At 44.9% G+C, this 22080-nt stretch overlaps 1 protein-coding gene across 1 annotated transcript; it reads left to right on the forward strand.

The window, feature by feature from the left end:
- Window positions 1-7870: 7870 nt before the first annotated feature.
- Chgb (chromogranin B) lies at window positions 7871-20145 on the forward strand. Its single transcript, XM_075962265.1, has 5 exons — window positions 7871-8224; window positions 11748-11794; window positions 12208-12301; window positions 17395-19148; window positions 19809-20145. The coding sequence occupies exons 1-5, from the start codon at window positions 8176-8178 to the stop codon at window positions 19884-19886; spliced, it is 2022 nt and encodes a 673-aa protein (XP_075818380.1). The 5' UTR covers window positions 7871-8175; the 3' UTR covers window positions 19887-20145.
- Window positions 20146-22080: the final 1935 nt, after the last annotated feature.

Consider the following 22080-nt stretch of genomic DNA (forward strand, 5'->3'; position numbering starts at 1 on the left):
TGGTTGGTATGTCTGGAACATGGACATCCTGACCTTTCCTGAATGAGTTTAAAGATTCATCCAAGGTCTTCATGTAATCTTACATTAATGAATAGTCTGGTTTGTTTGTTAACTTTCTTGTTTTTCTTAATACAGGCTATAGCTCTGCAGCCCAGGCTGGCCTTGAACTCCTGATCTGCCTGCCCATTGGCAGCATCACAGTAGTGCATCACCATCCTTGGCTTGAAATCTTATGTCTTTCTGGTTTTCATCGTTCTGGAATGGTGTGGGAGGCAGGAAAGACCAAATTCAGTAAATGTTCTAGCATTTTCTTTACGCCTCATAGGATCATATGTCTTCTAAAGGTCAAAATGGAATGTGCTGAGATGAGCATCTGCATTGGTGATATGCCATTTTAGACAGTGTCATGTTTATGCAGCAATATAAAATTTGTATTTTTTCTTTTTTCTTTTTTACCTTTATGAGAGAAGGTAAAAGAAATGAAAGTCAAGTAGGGACAGAGGGACTGGGGAGTGATCCTTTAACAAAAATTATGTTTGTATATTTGCTACTCAAAACAAAAACGTGGGCAATTATATCTTGAGAGCACTTACTTAGGGTATGCATATTTACTTAGCAATAATGGTTCCTCAAGGGCTATTATGAATTATTGGGAAATGAAATATTCATATGTAGGTAAAACTGCAATTCTCCCATGTAAGGTTTTCCCTGGACATTCCACCTACAGAATGCAGTTTTGTTAGGGGAGAGCTGCCCGGGGCTGTCGAACTCTACAGTCCCATCAATAACTTTCTTTTCAGCATCAGCAGGAGGAGACTGTCTCACAGAGCAAAGTCATCAAATCTCAAACTCACAATGCAGAACCAACTGACATTTCATGGCTCCTTGGGATGAGAGCGGAGACTGGCAACAGAATTCAGCAGCCAGAAGGAGGAAAATGGGGAACCCAAAACCATCAGGACAGAACTGCTGGGGAATTCTCCCTAAGGGCTCTGTTAGCCAGAGAGTCATGGCCACCCATTCTGGTGAGTACTGGAAATGCCACATATTTAAAGGGTTGTTTTATAATGTAGCTGAATATCAAATCTCCTTAGGAAGATGAGTGTATCCACAGGCTTCTTCATAGCTAGGGGATAAAGAGGCTGTGGGCAGGCACCAGGGACACAGAGAAGAGATATTGGGAGAAGGGAAGATCCCCCAAGAGAGCAGGACAGAGGTCTCAGCCTCCCGCTGCTCAGCACTCGAGGACTATTAGAATATGAGAGGAGGCACATGCACAAACCTGTGCTTCCGTCTGAAACCCCATCTGCACAGAGAGAAAGAAAAAAAAACAAAAAAAAGAAAATATCTATCATCTATCCATCTATCAATCTATCTATCTATGTACATTGATATTTTGCCTGCATGTATGTCTGTGTGACTTGGAGTTACAGACAGTTGTGAGCTGCCATGTGGGTGCTGGGAATTGAACCCAGGTCCTTTGGAAGAGCAGCCAGTGCAGTCCTCTTAACTGCTAAGCCATCTCTCCAGCCCCATACATGTGAGAATTTTCAACCTGTGCTGCACACACAACATTTTGTTGAACTGGGAGGGTACACTGAGGGAACAGCTTCCATCTTATCTCAGGTTCTGCCAGCTGTCCCTTCTTGGTCGGTAGACAATGTCCCAGGCCTCTCATTAACTCCAAACCCCCCAATAGACTATTTTAAACCTGAATTCCCACATAGGTGCAGCTGTGTACAGTCTCTCTCTGCTCTCTTGTGAAGCTTGAAGTCAAAGAAAACTGAAGTGTCCTCTCACGTGCCCGCACTGGTCTGGTCTTTTCGCTAGAGTTTCTAGGGAAAAAATACCAAAATTAAGAAAAATTAGTGTGATCTGAGTGGAGAAAGTGTCCTCCCAGTGAGATTAATCCCTTTCCTGTCTTGTCTCTGGGTATTACCAATGAGTCAGCAAAGTATAAACTCTGTCAGACTTTGTTGACTCCCCAAGGGACCTCCTCTGAGGAGTGGATGTGGGGTGGAAAGGGGGAAGGCAGGGAGGGTGGTGGAAGAAGGGGAGGGAGGGGGAACTGGGGTTAGTATGTAAAAATGAAAAGACCACTTTGTCTTTGGGAACAAACTTTACACAGACGTGGGAAGTGATATGTGCTGACCTCAATGTGTCCTGGTACTAAGATGGTGATCCTGCCAGCTTTACGGAGTTTGTATTATGTGATGTTCACACACACCCATTGAAATCTCAGTCCGGAAATACTCATTTCAGAACACTAGAAACGTGTGCAGGAGCTGACGGGACAACTTCAGCCAAGCACTCACAACATATTGATTCACAGTTCTAAGCTGGGAACAATCTAATCCAAACACTCACAATCATGGTTTTGTGGGGGTTTTGTTGTTGTTGTTGTTTCTGGTCTTTTATTTTAGTCTCATCTGTAAAGGGAGAGCTAAACATTTGGTCCTATAACATTAATTTAAAAGCCTTATTGTAGCATATATAAAAGTGCTTTGTAAACCAAGTCACATTGCCCAGTGAGTGTGTATTAATGGGAGAATACACAAAGGTCATAAACACCCTTCATCTTAGATACTACGGTTACGAACTGCATGGTTAGTAATATCAAGTGGTAATTTGTCAAAATCACAAAGGGCTCGTCAAACTTATCAAACTCAAACATAGGTGACCCTCCACCCCTTCTATCTCCTTCTCCTCCTCCCTCCCCTCTTCCTCTTCCTCCGTTTATTAGCTGGGACAGGGACATCATACAGAGGACAACTTATAGGAATCTGTTCTCTCTTTCCGCCTGGAGATCGAATGCAGGCTATCAGGATGGGTGGCAAGGAGCTTTACCCAAAGGGGCATCTCACCAGCCCCCCCTCCCACTGTCAGTGTCTTGCTTCCTCTCAAATTCATTAAAGAGTAAATGAATCATCTGACATGTCTCATCGTATGCAAGCCTCAACTGCAGAACACCCCGCTGTGTTACACAATGACATGGCTTCACCTCCTGACTTTCCTTGAGAAATGTTCGTTTTATTAATATATATCTGCATGAAAGTTATGTGATGTTATATTATCCGGAGTTTGGTGAATTTTTAAAAAAGTAAAATATTTCTTTCTTGAGGCTGGAATGGGCTTGCTATTTCTTAATTATTTCAAAATCCATCAAAAATCTTACCTGCTAGAGAAACTGGATATAGTAAGTATTCCAGAATCAAATTTATCCAGGGAATGTTACTAGTTGACATAAGGCTCTGGTCGGGGAGGAGGGGGGTGAAGTCGGAGTCACTAGAGGTAAAGGTCTATCCTGGTGGCCACCAACACAGGGAATTCTGTGGACATATACCTGCAGGGCAACAGTTTCCATGGCTGCACCATCCCCTGGCAGGCCATGCTCTCACCTTTAATCTCCAGCCTTGTGGCGCTAATGCTGTGATTAATCTAAGGATTTACCGAAGCCGCAGTCAGCTAGCCATACAAACAAATGAGTTAGTGAATTGGAAAACAAGAATCCAAAGTTAGAGCCCAGACTCCAAGGTGGTTTGATCTGTTTGCCGTTTGTTTGCTTGCTTTCCAATTTTCTCTCTGATCTTATCTGCCTCATTGGGAGACTGGCTTTTGTAAATGACTTTTCCCCGTTTGCCCTGCTGTTTCCAGGTAGCTTCAGTTGCTAAGAGGCACTAAATTTGAAAAGGACAAAAAACCAAAACAAAACAAAAAAACAAAACGCCAGTTATTCTCCCCCTCCTCCTCTTTGGAAAGAAAACATTGCATCTCTTGCAGGAGCAGCCTCTCTCATTTCCAGCTGCTGCCTAGCAGCCTTCTCGCCTTCGTATCCCTATGTATTATTTTCAGTACCAAATTCCCTTTGTTGATTTCATTTTCAAGGCTGACCATTTCAGAAGTCATGTACAAAACCACCTTGTTAAATACCGGGCCCTGAAGCTATATTTATTCTGCCACAGTTCTACGAAAGAATTCCAGGGAAATACTGCTTCCCTGACTTCTTTTTCTAGTATTTTGTTGTGTTCTCTGAGATAATATTATATCCAGAATATCATCAACAATCAAAGAGTTAAATCTTACCAGACATGGTAGTGCACACCTTTAATCCCAGCACTCAAGAAGCAGAGGCTGGTGGATCTCTCTGTGAGTTCAAGGCCAGTCTGATCTACAGAGCAAGTTCCAGGACAGCTACCCAGAGAAACCTGTCTTGAAAAACAAAAACAACAATGACAAAAAAAGCTAAGTCTTTCCAATACTGTCAAGATGCCAGCTGCTCCTATATTGGTATATAGTTGGTGTCATTCCTGTTAAAATCCCAGCCGGGTTTTTAAATGAAAATTGACCATTGATTTAACACTTTGTATGGAAATATAAAGGACTGAGAAGAGCCAACCAGCTTCCTAGCAAAAACGAGATGAGATGGCCTTTGCCAGCAGATGAAGACAGTCTTTAAGATGACGCGATGCGGAGAAAGTGAGTGCCCAGTCAGGGAGAAGAGAGGCCTGGGACGGAGCACAGCCGGGCCAAGCAGTCTACAGAAACATCCACACCCACAAACTCTGGTTTCTTTTTCAAGGGGAGTTACGAAGGGCCATCTCAAAGCAGGATTCCCAGGGCAGCTAAACCACGATATCGTTAAAAACTGTGACCGTGTCCCTCCCTCAGAGTCTAAGCCCTGGTTCCTGGTTAGTGTTCCTCCTTCCTTTTGTCTCCAAAAAAACGCACACGCTGGCAGTCTGCTCCCAGCATTTTGTCACTCCCGTACAGAGAAATGGAAGAGTGGATGTCGAAACTGGCTGTTGGCCAGGGCTGCCCCTTTGCCCCCAACTAATTGGCAATGATGAAAATAGCGTTCTGTCACCAAGGTTGTCTTAATAAGCAAAAATACAGCCCAGACCTACCCTGGGAAGCCAAAAGAGGGTTCTAGCATTGTTTAATCATGGTCTTCTAGGGAAAAAAAAGAAAGGTTAAGTATTGGGAAACAGGGGTGCAAATACTTCAGGAACATAGCAGTTGTAAATAACTACAGATAGTTAGCACATTTTAAGGAGTAGTATTAACCCTTGTGTAATGTCAACAGAGAGAGCCTCCCCTAGACGACCCTTCCCCCTTTCCCTCCCTCCTGTGCTCGTTCTAGCCCAGGCTGGCCTGGAATTCTACCACACCAAGCACAGCTCCTGTTTCCAGTACCCACTGCTTAACAGAGATTCTAAGCAAATTCTTTTGAACCACAAACATTCATTTTTGTCTGTTTTGATAGAATTTCAGGTTTCATTAAAAATGCAAAAATTTAAAAAGTGAAATGAGAACATGAAAGACACTTATTGGCAAAGACAGACGGGAAACTCTTTAAAAAAGTAAAGACTTATTTACTTTTGTGTGGATGGATGTTTTGCCTGCACATGTGTGTCTGTGTACATTTGTGCAGTTCCCAAGGGGTCCAGAAGAGGGGTCACATTCCTTGGAGTTGAAGCTACAGATAGTAGATTGTTAGCTGCAATGTGGGTGCTGGGAATTGAACCTGGTTCCTCTGGAGGTGCAGCAAGTGTTCTTAACCATTGAGCCATCTCTGCAGCCCCGTTTTGTTTTGTTTCGCGCGCGCATGTATGTGTGTGTGTGTGTGTGTGTGTGTGTGTGTGTGTGTGTGTGTAGTGAGGTGCATGAGTGGAGACCGGAGGACAGCCTTGCAGAATTGATTCTTCCCCTCCACCTTTAACTGGGTTTGAATTCCATTGAGCAGGCTTGCATTGTTGTGGTTTATTCACTAGAGAAGACTGCTCAGACATGGCTTTAAGCCAATAGAAAGTCTTTATTAGATGACTGGGGACCACACTGGGTGTTCAGGATCCCAATGTAGCCCCAAGCCTTTCTCTGGGTGAACTTTTAAGCAGAAAAACCATGTTCTGGGTTGACATCCTTCAGTTAACAATAATTTAGCCAGAAGTGGAACTACAGAAGCCAGAAAGTAAGAGATTAAGACTTTAGAGACTTTCCCAGAACCATGGACTTGGATGGATTAGGCCTGTGCTTTAGTTTTGGTGGTGGTACTGTCTATGTGCTGGGGTTTTTAGCCTGAATGACATTGCCATCACTGAGTCTGGGGTAGGGTGGGTACTTAGGTCTGGGGCCCTGTATCAGCATGGCAAACACTCTCCCTGCTGAGCCAAATCCCCAGACCCTCATGTATCAGTCTTGATGTTGGTTTCTCCAGTTTCTTCTCCCACCACAAGACAGTAGGGTCGTGTGATCTTTTTTTTTTAATATTTATTTATTAATTTATTATGTATACAATATTCTGTCTGTGTGTATGTCTGCAGTCCAGAAGAGGGCACCAGACCTCATTCCAGATGGTTGTGAGCCACCATGTGGTTGCTGGGAATTGAACTCAGGACCTTTGGAAGAGCAGGCAATGCTCTTAACCACTGAGCCATCTCTCCAGCCCCGGGTCGTGTGATCTTTACGCCTTTTCAAGTTTTACCAGTTGTCTCAGAAATATAATTTTCAAGACAATTCTGATCTTCTGAGATTGATGATATAGAACTGTGGTAGGGTGTTCACCTGCATGCCCATGGCCCTATCTTCTCTCCGCCAATGCAGAAAAACACAAATAACAATTTAAAAGCATATATTCTATAGCTGCGGTTTTGGTAAAAATAGTCTTCCAGGAAGATGCATTTATCTATATACTCAGCACATGCAAAAAGAATTTGAGAGTCTTCAGGAAAAGGAACTGGAAATCCCTTTTTGGTTGTGCCAGTAGACAGCTTCATCACCTAACCGAGGAGATCACAAGTCGAGTTTCACTGTTCCTCAGAATCTGTTATCAGAGCAGATTGTAGCTCTTCTGGGCAGGAGGTTTGCCTGTGCTTTCTCCTGATTCCTTATTAGGCTAACAGAATCCATGTCAAAAAATAATCTGGAAGATGTTATCACCTCCCTTGCACACATAGCTTAAAAATGCATTGCTATCTCAATTTAAAAGTAGGCAAAGATGAACAGGTTTTCAAGGATTTACTAGTTCTACAACATGGTTACTTCATACCCATACCCTGGCCTCCGGCTATGCCCATGTTATAAAGGAGTAACTAAAGGCCAAAAGGGGGCGGGGAGTAATAACCTAAATAAACGTCTATCAGGAAGAGCTAGTTAAATACCAATATACCCATTCAGTGCAACACAGTGTGGCCGTCCAAGAGGAATAGGAAGGGGGGGGGGGAAGGGGAGTGAGAGAGGAATAGTTCCAGTTACATATATGTTCTAAACTAAATTAGGCCTAAGCCACAGAAAGTGCTTACAGAGGGAACTGAATTCAGAAACTGCAGTTAAAATAGAGAGATAATTTTACAGAGCTTCCTTTTGACCTGTCTGATTTTTTTGTTTTGTTTTGTTTTTCGAGACAGGGTTTCTCTGGAACTAGCTCTTGTAGACCAGGCAGGCCTCGAACTCACAGAGATCCGCCTACCTGTGCCTTCTGAGTGCTGGGATTGAAGGTGTGCGCCACCACTGCCCGGCTACTGATTTTTTTTAAAGCCCATCTGAATAAGCTATGTTTGTGGGGTGGGAGGTGTCCACGAATGGAAGACAGAGGCATAGATAGGAACGCAGATATACGGACCTAACATCTGGACCAAGAGCAGGTTATAGATTCCTAGCTGCACACTCTAAGTTTACAGCCATGACTCTCTTGTAAAGGCATAAGAACCGCCTGTGTGTCCCAAGCAAGGATCTTCCTAGCTGGGCAGAGGAGACACAACGCTGACCTCGTCGTTTACACACATCAGAATCACACGTATCCACAGTCTCAACCTTGCCTCTGCAGGCTCTAAGATGTGTGAGGGGGAGCTGGAGCGCAGGCGCCGTGCAATCAGAGTTGGACCCTTGCCCCTCCTTGCCTGGGACAAACAACACCTGGCATCCCCGCATCCCCGCCTGCGCCTGCTGGACCCAGCACAGGGCCACGCTCACTGGCTGAGGTTCCGCCCGCTGGCACCGCCCCGGGGCTGCTCCGTGACGTCAGGGCTGAGCAAGGGTCGCCCCCGCTCGCCGCTCGCCCCCGGGCGCTGCACCCCGCCTGCCCTTTATAAGAGCCAGGCTTGCGTCCACCGCGCCACAGCTGCTCTGCGGAGCCCGCACCCGCTGTGCTCCTTCTGCACACAGCTGGCGAGAGGAGCCATGCAGACCGCCGTGCTCCTCGGCCTCCTGGGCGCCGCAGCTCTGGCCGGTGAGTGGCTTTCAGCACCACGGACAGCTACTGGACCTGGTCCCAGAGCCTGGGGATGGAGACGCTAGGTTTCATCCTCTACCTGACTGGCCTCTTTTCTCCCTTGTATCCCTTGCCTCACTGCTGTGAGTTGGGGGAAACAAGAACCTCCCAACCTTTTCCTGCTCTCCCCGCGGGGTCTGTGCGGCCCTTGCAAGCAAAGCCGCCTTCTGTGTTCTCCGCAAAATTGTCAAGCTCTCTACAGGACTAGAGAGAGCCTTGTAGTCTGATTCTCTCTGTGTGACTCTTGACAGCACTGCGGCCGCAGCGGGGTGGGAATGCATGCAGTTGGCACCTGCAGAATTTCCTCTATTATTATAAAGATGCCGCGTTAGAACCAGACCCGTGTGCATATAAGGCATTTTCCTCAGCTCGTCATGTATGAGTGTGCAGGTCTTCGTGTGTTTATGTTTACAGGGCTAACATATTTATGCTTTGTATTTATATATCTAGATAGAGGTAATTCACGTTTAAGTCGACAGGTTTTTAATTTATGAATGGAAACCTCACTGGATATTTATTTTGTACTCCAGAAATAAAAATAACAAGACTGTGTAATAACTATAAAAGTACCTCCGGAGTAGTAAACTAATGTTTCAGTCAATTTCGGAGGATGAAAACAGAAGGAGTTAATAAATGATGATTTGTGTGTAGAAGATAGTGGTGTTGAATTTCAAAGTATGCTAAATTTACTCAGTGATCTCTGATGACTTGAAGAGTATGTTTGCGTTGGGGTACTGATAAGCAAGTACAGCACCAAATGAAGCTAGCATTTTTCGTTGGCTCTTTGGCCTCAGAAAAGTGCTGTGTTCAGAGACCGAGACTCCTAACTAGGCTTGACTCTATAAATATAAACCTTTGATGGACAGGAATTCAATGCTTGACAAAAACGAAAGCCAAAGGTAATTTATTTTATTGCAGTCACAATGTTCTCAATTTTAAAAAAATCATTTCTGTGAATAGCCAATACATGTTCTCAATGTGATTAAAGAAACCAAACTGAATAATTTAGAATTCTGAAAGTCCAAAGTATTTCTGAAAAGCCTTGCTGAAGAGGCCACAGTGGTGCTATACCTTGTGTTCTAGATTACAAAACAGCAATATTTTTGTAACTTAATCGTGGTGGTTAAACATTTTCATACCTTCTATGAAGGGATAAAGCTCATACTTAATAGTGACTAAAATGGGGTTATGGTACCCTCTCATATTTTAGGCTATAATTCACCCATTATGTAGCCAATCTCTTGAAAGTGTCCGACTCAGTGGTTTATAATCTATCTACAGACAATAACTGTCTCCACTACCAAATTTTAGGACATGCTCATCACCCCAGAAAGACACCCAGTATCTTAGCAATAACCTCCCCATTTCTCTTCCCCAAGTCAGGCAATGAGGGACTCCAAGTAGTTTGTTATTTAGCAAAATCTTGGTTGGTAGGGAGCCCTCAGGAAGTTATCTCGTTCATTTTCTACCACTAAGAGCTTCTAGAAGGAGATCCACAGCTGTGTATGGATCATGCATTCTAAAGATTCATATGAATGAACTAACTGTAGGAAATCCATATCCTTACCATACACAGAAGGATTTTTTTTTTGCTATGCAGATCTTGTTTGACTTGCAACTTAGTCGAATTTGGGGGTGCCCATGGTACTAGCAGAAGGACATGATTAACCTATTTTGCAACTGTATAGTTCTATGGATGCTGACATTTCAGAAGTTATTCCTAGATTTGTTATTTAATTCTTTTTACCACTTGATTATTTCACTTTTTTGCAAGTGTTAAATTTATTTCTTGTTTGCTACAACATAAGCTGAAACAGTTTGGGGAGTTTGATATATCTTTAATGATTACTTTGCTATCACAGATTCTAAAGGGAGAAATGTGTGTGACTTAGCAGTCTCACCAAGGTACACACTGTGTCTTCATAAGCAAACCCTAGTTCCTTTCTATTAAGAAGAGTCTGAGGAGCCTCCCTGGGGGAAACAGGGATGTTCTATAATAGTAAGCTGTAAACTGTTAATTGTCTAGGACAATGGGACATCCCTTGACCATCAAATCTGACAAAGGTTAATACTTTGGCTGTCTGGGTAAGCACTGACTTTACGTTGGGGAAAACAATAGACAACTGTATTATGGAACGGCATTGCTACAGATGGTCTGGGGCTGAACTGGGAAAGGGTGACTTCTTTGTCATCAGGAGAGTAATTCTTCCATAGTTACTTTCCAGAGAATCTCACAGATTTCAGGTGGGAAAAAAAAGTGCCAAAGTGAGAATGTTCTCAAAATAGCAGTCATTCGGAGCATAAAGGACTGGCCCTGGGCAGGGGCTGCAGTTCAGTGCGGGGGCAATTATCTGTCCTGTGTGAGGACCTGGTCTCAATCTTCAGCACTAATGAAAAGAGAAAAACAACAACAGAACCCCCAAAGCCAGTCATACGACCCTGAGTGCCAAAAATTGACCTACCGGGTCTTATCTAACCTGTGTTTGAGGAAGAACCTGGGGTCCTCCTCATAGCTTGTTAGGCACTTTTCAAACATTTTTCAATGACCCTAAAAAGCTAGATAATAGTGGGCTGGAGAACTTGATACTTCTAGTGGTGTTTACACAATTGTATACAATGCAGGGAAGCATAATATTGAAACGGATGTAGAAGCAAACTGTTTAAGCAAGAGTCTTGAGTGATGGAGGATCTAATATCCATGTTTTTGGTTGCTGTGGTTGAGGTTGCTTTTTTTGTTGTTGTTTTTGTTTTATTTTGTTGTTTTTGTTGTCTGTTTGTTTGTTTTTGGATAGTGTCTTTCTAGGCAGTCCTGGAAGTTAGGTAGACCAAACTGGCCTTGAATTCACTCACGAAGATCCTTCTACCTCTGCCTTTAGAGTGCTGTGATTAAAGCTGTCCTTCACCATGCCTAGTCTTTAATAGCTGTGTTTTTATAAAGTGAGTTTAGGGGAGATTTCCTTGGTAACAGGAATAGCAGATAGGGCCATAGATCTGTAGCCACTCAGTGTGGACAGAGGGAAAGACTTACAGAGGATACCTGATTCTATTTCAACTTAAAAAAATTATTATAGCACAGAACATAGACACTACACAGAGTGCTTATATGGCCTAACAATTTTTTCACAAACGTAGGACAGTTGTGCAACCAGCACAAGACATGGTAAGCTGCCTAAACTTAAGAAGCCCCCTCATTTGTGGTCTGCATTTGATTTGTATAGGCTGTAAGGCAGCATTCCTTTCCAAGTGTTTGAGGCATTTCTGGGGTAAACAGCTGTGTATGTTTGTAACTCCACACAAGTCTGTGCATGTGCACATGTGTGTACAAGCAACTCAGAAATGATGACCAATGTCATCATGCCAACTGTGGGTTCTGCTTAGTATTCATTCTGCAGTTCCCTCAAAGAAGGCAGGTGTTTTGCAAATTTGGCATCAAGCCTCCAAGAAGTCAATTCAAGACATTTCCCATTTTTCTCCTTCAAAGCTGTCAGCTCAGCTCCAGTGGATAACAGGAATCGCGATGAAGAAATGGTAAGTTGAAATGCTGGCCTAGAGTCTCGACTTGTATGTACAGCCCAGACTGTCTCACTCCCTTTGACTGCTCCCTCCCCGTGTTGTCTTGCAAAGCCAATGTTTTGTCTCTTAGAAACAAAAGATACCCCTCCTGTAGTAAGGACACACATTCTTCCCAGAGGGTTTAGTCCTCCTGAGGACAGAAGCAGTGTCCCCGTAAGCATTAGACATGGGCCTTTATTTATGACTTCTTTCATTTTGTAATGTTGTCCCCTGGGAGGCTTCCTCATGGTCCTGTCAGTCTGTGTCCCCACCCTGAGGGTCCTGCATCAGTTCTAGGCACACACTCAAGCCTCTTGTGACAGAAGCTCCTGGTTGAATTGTGTTCTTGTGACACCAGCTTTTCAACACGCTCTTATGTTTTCTCATAGGTGACTCGTTGCATTATTGAAGTCCTTTCAAGTGCTCTGTCCAAGTCCAGTGTTCCAACTGTCACCCCCGAGTGCCGGCAAGTCCTGAAGAAGAGTAAGTGTGCCATAGTCCAGAAAGACCTTGTGTCTGTGTGAATCTTTTTCCTGCGGCCTCTGCCTCACCTGCAGTTGCATCCTTGTGGTATAATTCTACAGCTAGTGTTGATGGACTGGAGTGGTACCTAGACAGACGAGTCATATTACTTCTTTCTGATAGTGGGAAGATCATTTTTTTTTTTTTAAAAAAAAGTGACCTTTTTTTCTAGCCTTATTTTTTTCAAAGAGGGAATTTTAGTTGACTCTAGTCTTTGAGCTGTCCGTCAGTTCTTAAATTCCTTGGTTTCCCATCTTTAAAAAATGTAAAGCAGGTCTTCCTTTGGGTGGAGAGGGGTGTGGGAAGTGCTTGCTTGTGCGTAGATGAGGTGGCTGAGGAAGGGTTGGAAGCTGAGAGGCGGTCAGGACCGGAGAACTTCTCTGAGGCCAGTGGAGTATTTTCTCTGTGCTAGCCTGCTTCTTTGGAAAACAAAAGTTTGAACAGTGGTGTAAGCAGTATCTCCTGTTACCAGATTTTACAAAACTAGACAGCTCTTGTCATTTGGGAAGTCACACCAGTTCAAACAAATGCTGCCCTTGTGAACACCTCCCACTGCTTGGGAGTTTTTTAGTCTAGCTGGAAACAGTGAGTTCTTTCTTTTTACCTCTTGGATCCTTCATGATAAGACAAACACTCTTGTGGCTGCTGCATGTGGGGTGTGTACATAAAGTGCTACAGCAATAACCATGGACAATTGGCTCAGAGTAAGCTGGGTTAACTTACCCTGCTCAGAATCATCAAAGTTATGGGGGTGTGTCCTGAGACATGAGAATCCCCATTAAACTGTGAATGGAAGCTTCCCTACCACTCCAGGAAAGGTGTTTCTCTTTTCTTTTTTTCTCTCTTTTTTCTTTCTTTCTTTTTTTTTGTTTGTTTTTCAAGACAGTTTTTTTTTGTTTCTTTTTTTTTTTTTGGTTTTTGTGAGACAGGGTTTCTCTGTGGTTTTGGAGTCTGTCCTGGAACTAGCTCTTGTAGACCAGGCTGGTCTCGAACTCACAGAGATCCGCCTGCCTCTGCCTCCCGAGTGCTGGGATTAAAGGCGTGCGCCACCACCGCCCGGCCTAGATTTTTTTTTTCTGTAGCTTTTGGAGCCTCTCCTGGAACTCACTCTGTAGACCAGGCTGGCCTCGAACTCACAGAGATCCACCTGCCTCTGCGTCCCAAGAACTGGGATTAAAGACGTGCGCCACCACCACCCAGCTGCTGTTCGTTTTTCTCAAGTTTATTTTCTGCTTATACAGGCAGCAGTTCTAAGTCATCACAGGAAGTACTTTGCTGCTACCTTTCCCTGTCCTCATTTGCCAGATGAATTTTGTAAAAGGGAAAGGTCTGTCATTGAAGGTCACCAGATATCCATGATTACAGAGAGGGATGAGAGGTGTTACCAAATGCCAGACTCTCCTCACCTCCAAAGTCAAGTACTCAGCCCTCAGGCTGCAGTCATAGTAATTCCAGCTTGCTGATTATGGGTCTGTTAATCCTGCACCCGAGAACAAAACAGCTGGTTCAGATCTCTAACAAGGACACTGGACAGATAGAGACAGGAGGGGCAGGAAGATGGAAGGGTTCCTGCAGGGTTACAGCTTCAAACATCACTCAAGCATGAAGAAGCAAGAAAGACTCAGAGTGGAAGAGAAGCAGTGTGGGCCCCTTCCGAGGATCCACGGAGCAGCAGCAGCAGCAGCAGCAGCAGCAGCGTGGTCCCATTCTTAAGGCAGCAGTGCAGTCCAGCAGCCTTGAGGGTCCTTTCATAGTGGAGTGTGTGCTGCTTGGCTTTCAATCTTCTAGGGAGGACTATGCACACTCTCTGTTACCAGATTTTGCTATTTAGACTTTGCAAATTTCAGATGAAGTCACAGAGATCCTCCTGCCTTTCTCTCCCATATACTGGGATTAAAGGTATGCACCACCACCACCCTGCTTAAAATCTTGATTGTTTAAAGTGGCATCTGATATTTAAATATTGCTTCTGAAGTATAGGTCAAAGGGAACTCAGTTCTAGGCCACACTATCCTGTCCTGTTGTAGTTTTATCTTTCCTGGCCTTGTCTTCTTTCTCCTGAGCCAACGGGCAGACTCACACGTGCAGCTGAGTGGAGGAAATGCCCTGCTTGGCCCGTGTCCCGCCCCAAGTCCAGGCTCCACCCCAACTCTCCTGCCCTCCATAAAAAAAGAAGTATTTGGGCAGAAGGGAAGAATTGTGGGTTTTTGTTGTTGTTGTGGTTGTTGGTTTTTCTGTTTTGTTTTGTTTTTGGCTTAAAGAGACTTTAGAGAAGTTCAGTTTCTTACCAGGTACAAGCTTTCTCTGGCCAGGGTTGGCCAAGGTTGATCTGGTCAGCTTTGAAATAACAGATGAGATATACTCCCTTTTTAACCTGGAAGTGAGGGTGAGCTGCACACTTCAATGTTACAGAGTGCCAAAGCCTCCATGGGCTAATCAGCCCTTTTTCAATCTCACCTGCTGGGCATAGAGCTAAATTTAGGGCTAAGTGCTCAGCTCCAGGTACCAGCTGCCACAGGCAATACACATTTAACTCAAAAGAGATAAAAATATTTCTGTTGTTGACACTCAAGACACCTCACCCCCTAAATCAGGTAGGAAGAGGAGCATGTGGCCTCTGTTGTCTTCCAGTAGACTCTGAGAATAACATGAGCATCTGTCTGAGTCAGCTGTGAGAGCCTCAGGCCCTCCTCCTAGATCCATCGGCTTAGACAACACACAGTAACTTCTCACAGTAGGAGCAGCTCGTGCACAAGACCAAGGTGCCTGGTAAGCTCCCACTCCTTGGCTACATGGCCACCTTCTGACTGTGTCCTCCTGTGTGAAGGGAGGTTGTGTTTCTCTTGTGTCCTCTTGTTAGGACCCTGCTCCCATCGTGAGGGCTCATCTCCCTAAACTAACACAGCATTGTGTTATTTAGGGTTTCAGCATAAGAATTTGGAAAGGCAGCGCAAGAAGTCAAAGGTACCACCCAAAGCCTCCTTGCTTTCTTATGCCTGCCTGATTAGCCCTGCCCCAGCACTGTATATAATACAAGGGGCCACCTTTTCTCTTCTTCCTTCCTTCCTTTCTTCCTTCCTTCCTTCCTTCCTTCCTTCCTTCCTTCCTTCCTTCCTTTCTTTCCCTTTTTTGGGGGGACAAGGTTTTGCTTTGTTATTTAGGCTGTCTTAAATTCACTTTGTAGCCCAAACTGATGTAGAACCCATAATCCTCTGGGTATCATCATGGTCTCTTACATGGCGCAGGGCTGTGACCAATGAACTGTTTCTCAGATGTCTGTAGAAGACAAACCTGCAGCTTTAGAAACACGAGAACATTATCATCATGCCAGGCTGTGCTTCAATAGAGAGGTACAAACCAGTTGCAATTGATTTTTATTTTTTATTTCTTGGTTTTTTTGAGACAAGGTTTCTCTGTAGCTTTGGTGCCTGTCCTGGAACTAGCTCTTGTAGACCAGGCTGGCTCTCTCAAACTCACAGAGATCTGCCTGCCTCTGCCTCCCGAGTGCTGGGATTAAAGGTGTGCGCCACCACTGCCCAGCTGCAATTTCTTGATGTTTTGTAAAATACATAAATTTTGTCCTTTGTAAATATCAGTTCATAATGACTCATGTAATCTGCTCCTGGTACGCTTGTCACGTAATCAATTCCTGTCTAAAAACAAACAAAAAGGCCCATCAGCACTGTTCAAAAGAAATGCAGTATGAACTACAAATATAATTTCAAATTTTCTAGTGGACACATTAAAAATACTTAAGAAAGGCAAGTGAAATTAATGTCAACATTCTATCTAATTTTGTCTAATGTACCTATTTTATCCATTTAGTATTACCCAATCTATAAAAATGTTATTTTAACACATTCGCTGATTTTATATGGTCTCAGTTTGCTTGAGCTGCATCTCGAGTGTTCCACAGCCACAGGGAAGCTGGTGGTTCTCAGGACAGGTGGCGCTGGTGTTGACCCTTAGCTGCCAGTGACCTTGGCTTCAGGTCTTCTATCTGAACTGGTGAGAGAGGTTGAAACCCAAGCCCTCCCAGCTAACAACAAAGACAGCGTGTTCTCCACATCTCTTTCCATAGGGTGTCCTTGGGGAGGATGTAGTAAGGACTTACTGACATTTGGGAAAGATGGAAGAGTGCAGCAAAATGTCAGCTATGTCTTCTGCTGCTGACTTGTGAAATGTGGAGACAACCCGGTGGCCTGAAACTTATCCGCAGCATCAACGAACATGTGGACTGGGTGGGATCTGAACGAAGAAAGAAAAAGGCCCTTTCCATTCTTAGCACCGGTTACAGCCATGCATCATTAATGATGCAGAAAAGGCTCTCAGCAAGCCTTTTTTGCTGCTGCACAAATATCAGTGATTGTATTTGCAGAAACCAAGAGGGTTATGACTCATATGATATGATGACATTATATGATATGGTGGTGTGAGACCACCGTGAAATTCTCAGTCCATTGTGGGTTGAAATACACAGTGCACATCTGAGTTAGGTTAAGCTGTCATTTCCTGCTGGATAGGGTCCACACAATTGACTAGATAACAAAATCTGATAATTAAATTTTAAATCCTCCTTTGAATCTTAATAGTCCCACTTTTGGCTACTTAATGTTGTTTAGTTGGGATTATAGTCAGAGCCATTCATGTCTACAGTGCTAACTTTTCCATCTTACTCAAATATGGATAGAACGGTCCTGAATTATATCCCTCTGAGTTTCTGTATCTTCTATACCTGCAAAACAAGGAGGCTGAACCAGATGAATTCTACGTTCTTCTGGCTCTTAATTCCAGTCTTCCATAAAGTTCCATCTGGGTTTCAGTTTGATCATTGACAGTCACAAGTAGAGATGCTGGGTCAGTACTGTGAAAACTTAAACCTGCAGAGAGCTCATTAGATTTAAACATAGCCTAAACACTTCCATGGCATCAGCTTCTTAATATATCCTCTATTGTGGAACTGTTTTCCAGCATCCTCGGGATTTTTCGCGATCACTGAGGCTAGTACTTGAGGCTCAAGCATTTCTGCAATTGTGTTTATATTTTCATTACAGGTGGGAAAGAGGTCCAAGGTGAAGAAAAAGGTGAAAATGAGAACTCCAAGTTTGAAGTACGATTGCTAAGAGACCCAGCTGCTGCCTCAGTAGCCCACTGGTCCTCCAGTAGGGAGGAAACAGGAGCTCCAGGAGAAGACACTCAAGGCCAGACAAAGACAGACAATGAGAAGTGGGTAGAAGGAGGAGGACAAAGCCGAGAGGGAGTAGATAAGCCCCAGGAGAGCCTCCCTCCCTCCAACCAACAAGAGTCCAAAGAAGCAAAGATACACCACTCGGAAGACAGTGGGGGAGAGGAGAAGGAGGAAGAAGGCAAGAATTACCCAAAAGGGGAGCACAGGGAAGATGCTGGCGAAGAGAAATACCTCGAAGCTCAGGGAGAGAAACAGAGCACCTTCTCCAACAAAAGAAGCGACACTACGGGTAAGAAAAAGGAGAAGTCCTGGAGCAGAGCAGATACACACTCTGTGGGGCTCTATGAGAAGACACACAGCCGGGAACAAGGCAGCCAGGAGAGTGGAGAGGAGGCAAGGAGGCAGGAGAAACAACCCCAGGAGCTTAGCAACCACGACCAGAGCAAAGAAGAATCTGAGGAAGTCGAGGAAGACGGGACCTCTGAAGTAACCAAACGAAGGCCCAGACACCACCATGGGAGAAGCCGGCCCAACAAGTCTTCTCAAGAAGGGCATCCTGTATTGGAGGAAAGGAGACATGGCCCCGAGGAATCGGAGGAGGCAGATGTGACCACAGCTAGTTTAGGGGAAAAGAGGGGCTACCATCCAACCCACTACAGGCCTTCAGAGGAGGAACCTGAATATGGGGAAGAAACAAGAAGCTATCCAGGCTTTCAGGTTCCCGAGGGCCTCCAGGGACCACAGTACGGGGGCAGAGGAAGTGAAGAGGACAGAGCTCCAAGAATCCAGAGTGAGGAGAGCCAGGATAAACAGTACCAGAGAAGCCATGCCAACTCTGAACTTGAAAGCATGGCAAACAGACACCGTGAAGAAACTGAGGAAAGGAGGGGCTATGAGGGGACAAAGGGAGGCCAACACAGAGGTCGAGGAGGTGAGCCAGGTGCCTATTCTGCCCCTGACACCAGAGAAGAGAAAAGGTTCCTGGGTGAAGGACATTACCCTGTTCACGAAGGCCCAATAGATAAGGCAAAAAGATATCCACAAAGCAAATGGCGAGAACAGGAGAACACCTACCTCAATTATGGTGAGGGAGGGGACCAAGGGAAATGGTGGCAACAGGAAGAGCTGCTAGACCCGGAAGAGAGCAGGGAGGAAGTGAGGTTTCCAGACAGACAATACGCACCCTATCCCACTGCTGAAAAGAGGAAGAGGTTAGGGATGCTACTCAACCCCTACTTTGACCCTCTCCAGTGGAAGAATAGTGATTTTGAGAAAAAAGAGCACCCAGATGACAACTTCCGCGAAGGTGAAGATGGAAATGGGTTGACCTTGGCTGAGAAGAATTTCTTCCCGGAGTACAATTACGAGTGGTGGGAGAAAAGGCCCTTCTCGGAGGATGTTAACTGGGGATACGAGAAGAGAAGCTTTGACAGGGCCCCTCATCTGGACTTTAAAAGGCAGTATGATGACGGAGTGGCTGAACTGGACCAGCTCCTTCACTACAGGAAGAAGTCCGCCGAATTTCCGGACTTCTACGACTCAGAGGAGCAGGCGGGGCCTCGCCAGGAGGCAGAAGATGAAAAGGGCAGGGCTGACCAGAGAATTCTGACCGAGGAAGAGGTACGGTATGAGGCTTTTGCTTAAAATTAGATGATGGTGATGATCAAGGTTAGCATCGTCATGTCTGATAATGGGGAGAAACTGCTCTGGGGAAATGTGGGTACCCAGGTCACAGCAGGGCTGATTTTAGCCCCCGGCCAGCATGGTGCCCATCCTTGCCCTCGTCTCTTAGACATGTATCATGTCTTGCTTAGAGAACTTGGAAAACTACTGTCCGGGATCTAGCCCCAGAGAGTCTGTCTGGTGAGTGCCAGGTGCTGCCTGGGCACGCAGTAAGCCTTAGTTCTTAAGCACCTGGTGCCCTCAAGGGGTTCCAATGCTCATGCTGACCGCCCAAAGAGTGCCTTTCCCTAACCTGATCGTGTCAGATGGTGCGTCTCAGCTTGAAAGCATATCAGAGTCACAGGAATTTCTGATCCCCCACCCCCGCCCCATGTTTCTCAGACGGTAATTTGGGATGGGACCCAGGAGTCTTCATTCTTGGTCAGTTAGTTGCTTGGGGTGCCCAAACTACTGATCAGAACACACTTTGAAGACCCCTGATGTTGGCTGACTCAGGCAGTCTCTACTATACCTAAATCTCCCCTCCCCCTTTTCCTTTGCGTTCCCTGAACTGGAGCGTAGGAATTGACTTCAGCGCTCCGCTTTTCTGTTTCCCAGAAAAAAGAACTGGAGAACCTGGCTGCCATGGATCTGGAGCTGCAGAACATAGCGGAAAAGTTCAGTCAGCGGGGCTGACGGTCGGAGAGTCGGGGTCGGAGAGACTGAAGGATACCACCGATTCACCCAAAGGCAGAAAGCTGAGCTTACTTTTATTAACTTATTAACTATTTGATGCAGTTGGAAATACCATTTATCTTTGCCAGAATGCTAATGCTATGTGACTAGAGTGACTTGTAGCATATTCTTTCTGTGAAATAGATGTTCACACGCTTTGTGGCGACGACCGTGTAACTGGCTCTGAACATCAACAATAAAAGATTTACCTGAAACTAAATCCTTCATGGTGTTTAGCTTTTCGGGGGGGTTAGTTAGGAAGAGTGCGATTATGAAATTCATTCTTCTAAGTATATTCTCAAAGATCGCTTTAGGAGTTGTAGGCCTTCAAGTGAGTAACAGAAAAAAAAAAGCAAAATTTCTGAAGTAAAATATTGCAAGATGCAAAGAAATATATTGAGAATAAAACATCTGATTTCTACCCTCGTAGAGATCAGGCAGACTTGAAGAACCCATCTTAAAGAAAACATTATTTAATTATTGGATTATTTGATTAAAATTGCATTTGGTTTATTCGGTGTGTATGTGTGCACGCACATGTGCGTGTGTGTTGGGTGGTCAGAAGACAGCCTTCACGACTGGTTCTCTGAGATCACGGTCAGGTCGACCAGCTTAGCAGTAAGTGCCTGCCTTACCCACAGGGCCATTTCACCAGCCCAAAACATGGCTTTGAAAATTCTGCAAAGCCAAAGAGAGAAGACAGGTCAGTGTAGAGGGCTTTCTGGCATGTAGGAGGCTCGGGGTTCCCTAGTCAGGACTGAAAAGACTGGCAAAGAGCATGGAGTGAGACAGGACAAAAGAGAAATGCAGCTGAACCCCCTCTTAAAAAGCTGTCTGCCATAGCCTGTGTCTACAGAAAACTTCCTGTGAGGTTGAGGCAAGAGAACAAACCCCGGCTGGAGCTTGAAGCCAGCCTAAGCGACTTATTGAAAACCCATCTTAAGAGAAATACAAACAATTCGATTTCAACAAACCGGAGAGCTTCAGGGTAGGTGGTCAAGGACTGGGCTGAATAGAAAGCCTGGATAATGAAAAGAACTCTGGATTGGGAATATGAACACCTGGTGGAAGGTCCTCCTAGGGACCTGCCTGATTTCTGCCAGGTACGCAGAGCTCTGTAATTGAGTCTGAGCAGCTGTGTGGCGTTTAGTGCATTATTTTCCATCTCTAGTTCTCGGGTTAGATAAAATAAAGGTATCGTTCTCAGGTTATTTCTAACAAGAGTTCAGGCAAAGACACGTGAGAGTCACTCACTGTCTTCTGTGCTCCAAAGGGCTCCATTTATCCAATTCTGTCATCGGTAGCACACACAACATGTCTCCTAGGTGCAGGACGGCTCAACCCCACCACTGCTGCCCTTTGTGGCTGTTCCATGGTACTGGCATCTTCAAAATGCGGGGGTCTTTGCAACTGGGTTGCACCTTTACGGATGCCCTCTTCTGGACTCTTTTCAGGGACTCTGACATCACATCACACGGTGCCAAGCCTCAGGTTGTCTCGTGACCACTTTAGTCCTGGGTAGGACTCAAGTGTACTTGGTCTACACTTTCACCGATGGCCTCTCCTGGGCTCTGCTCAGGGACTCCAGCCCTGACATAGAGTGCCAAGTCTCAGTCTCCACAACCCCTTCAAGCCTTCAAAACCAGTACCTGGCTAACTCCAACTTGTTAACAAGTTTGGCTGCCAGCATAAGAGGTAGACTTGATTCTGGATCATTGCTTCCGGGTGCTGAAGTAAGGGAATACTTCCAGAAATATGATACTCAATGATGCCAATTGTTTCTTTCTTTTTCTTCCTTCCTTCCTCCCCCGCCCCTCTCTCTCTTTTTTAAAACAAAATATCACCACATAGGGGCTCTTAAGATTTATTTTGTTATTTTGTCTTTTTTTTTCCTCTGAAGCTGAGGACCGAACCCAGGGCCTTGCGCTTGCTAGGCAAGCGCCCTACCACTGAGCTAAATCCCCAATCCCGATTTACTTATTTTGTATACAGTGTTCTGCCTGCAGGCCAGAAGTGAGCACCAGATCTTATCATAGGTGGTTGTGAGCCACCATGTGGTTGCTGGGAATTGAACTCAGGACCTCTAGAAGAGCAGTAAGTGCTATTAACCACTGAGCCATCTCTCCAGCTCCAGAACCACAAATTCTTAACTCAA

This window comes from Microtus pennsylvanicus, chromosome 2, assembly GCF_037038515.1.
Source record: "Microtus pennsylvanicus isolate mMicPen1 chromosome 2, mMicPen1.hap1, whole genome shotgun sequence".
In the NCBI taxonomy this organism is placed as follows: Eukaryota; Metazoa; Chordata; class Mammalia; order Rodentia; family Cricetidae; genus Microtus; species Microtus pennsylvanicus.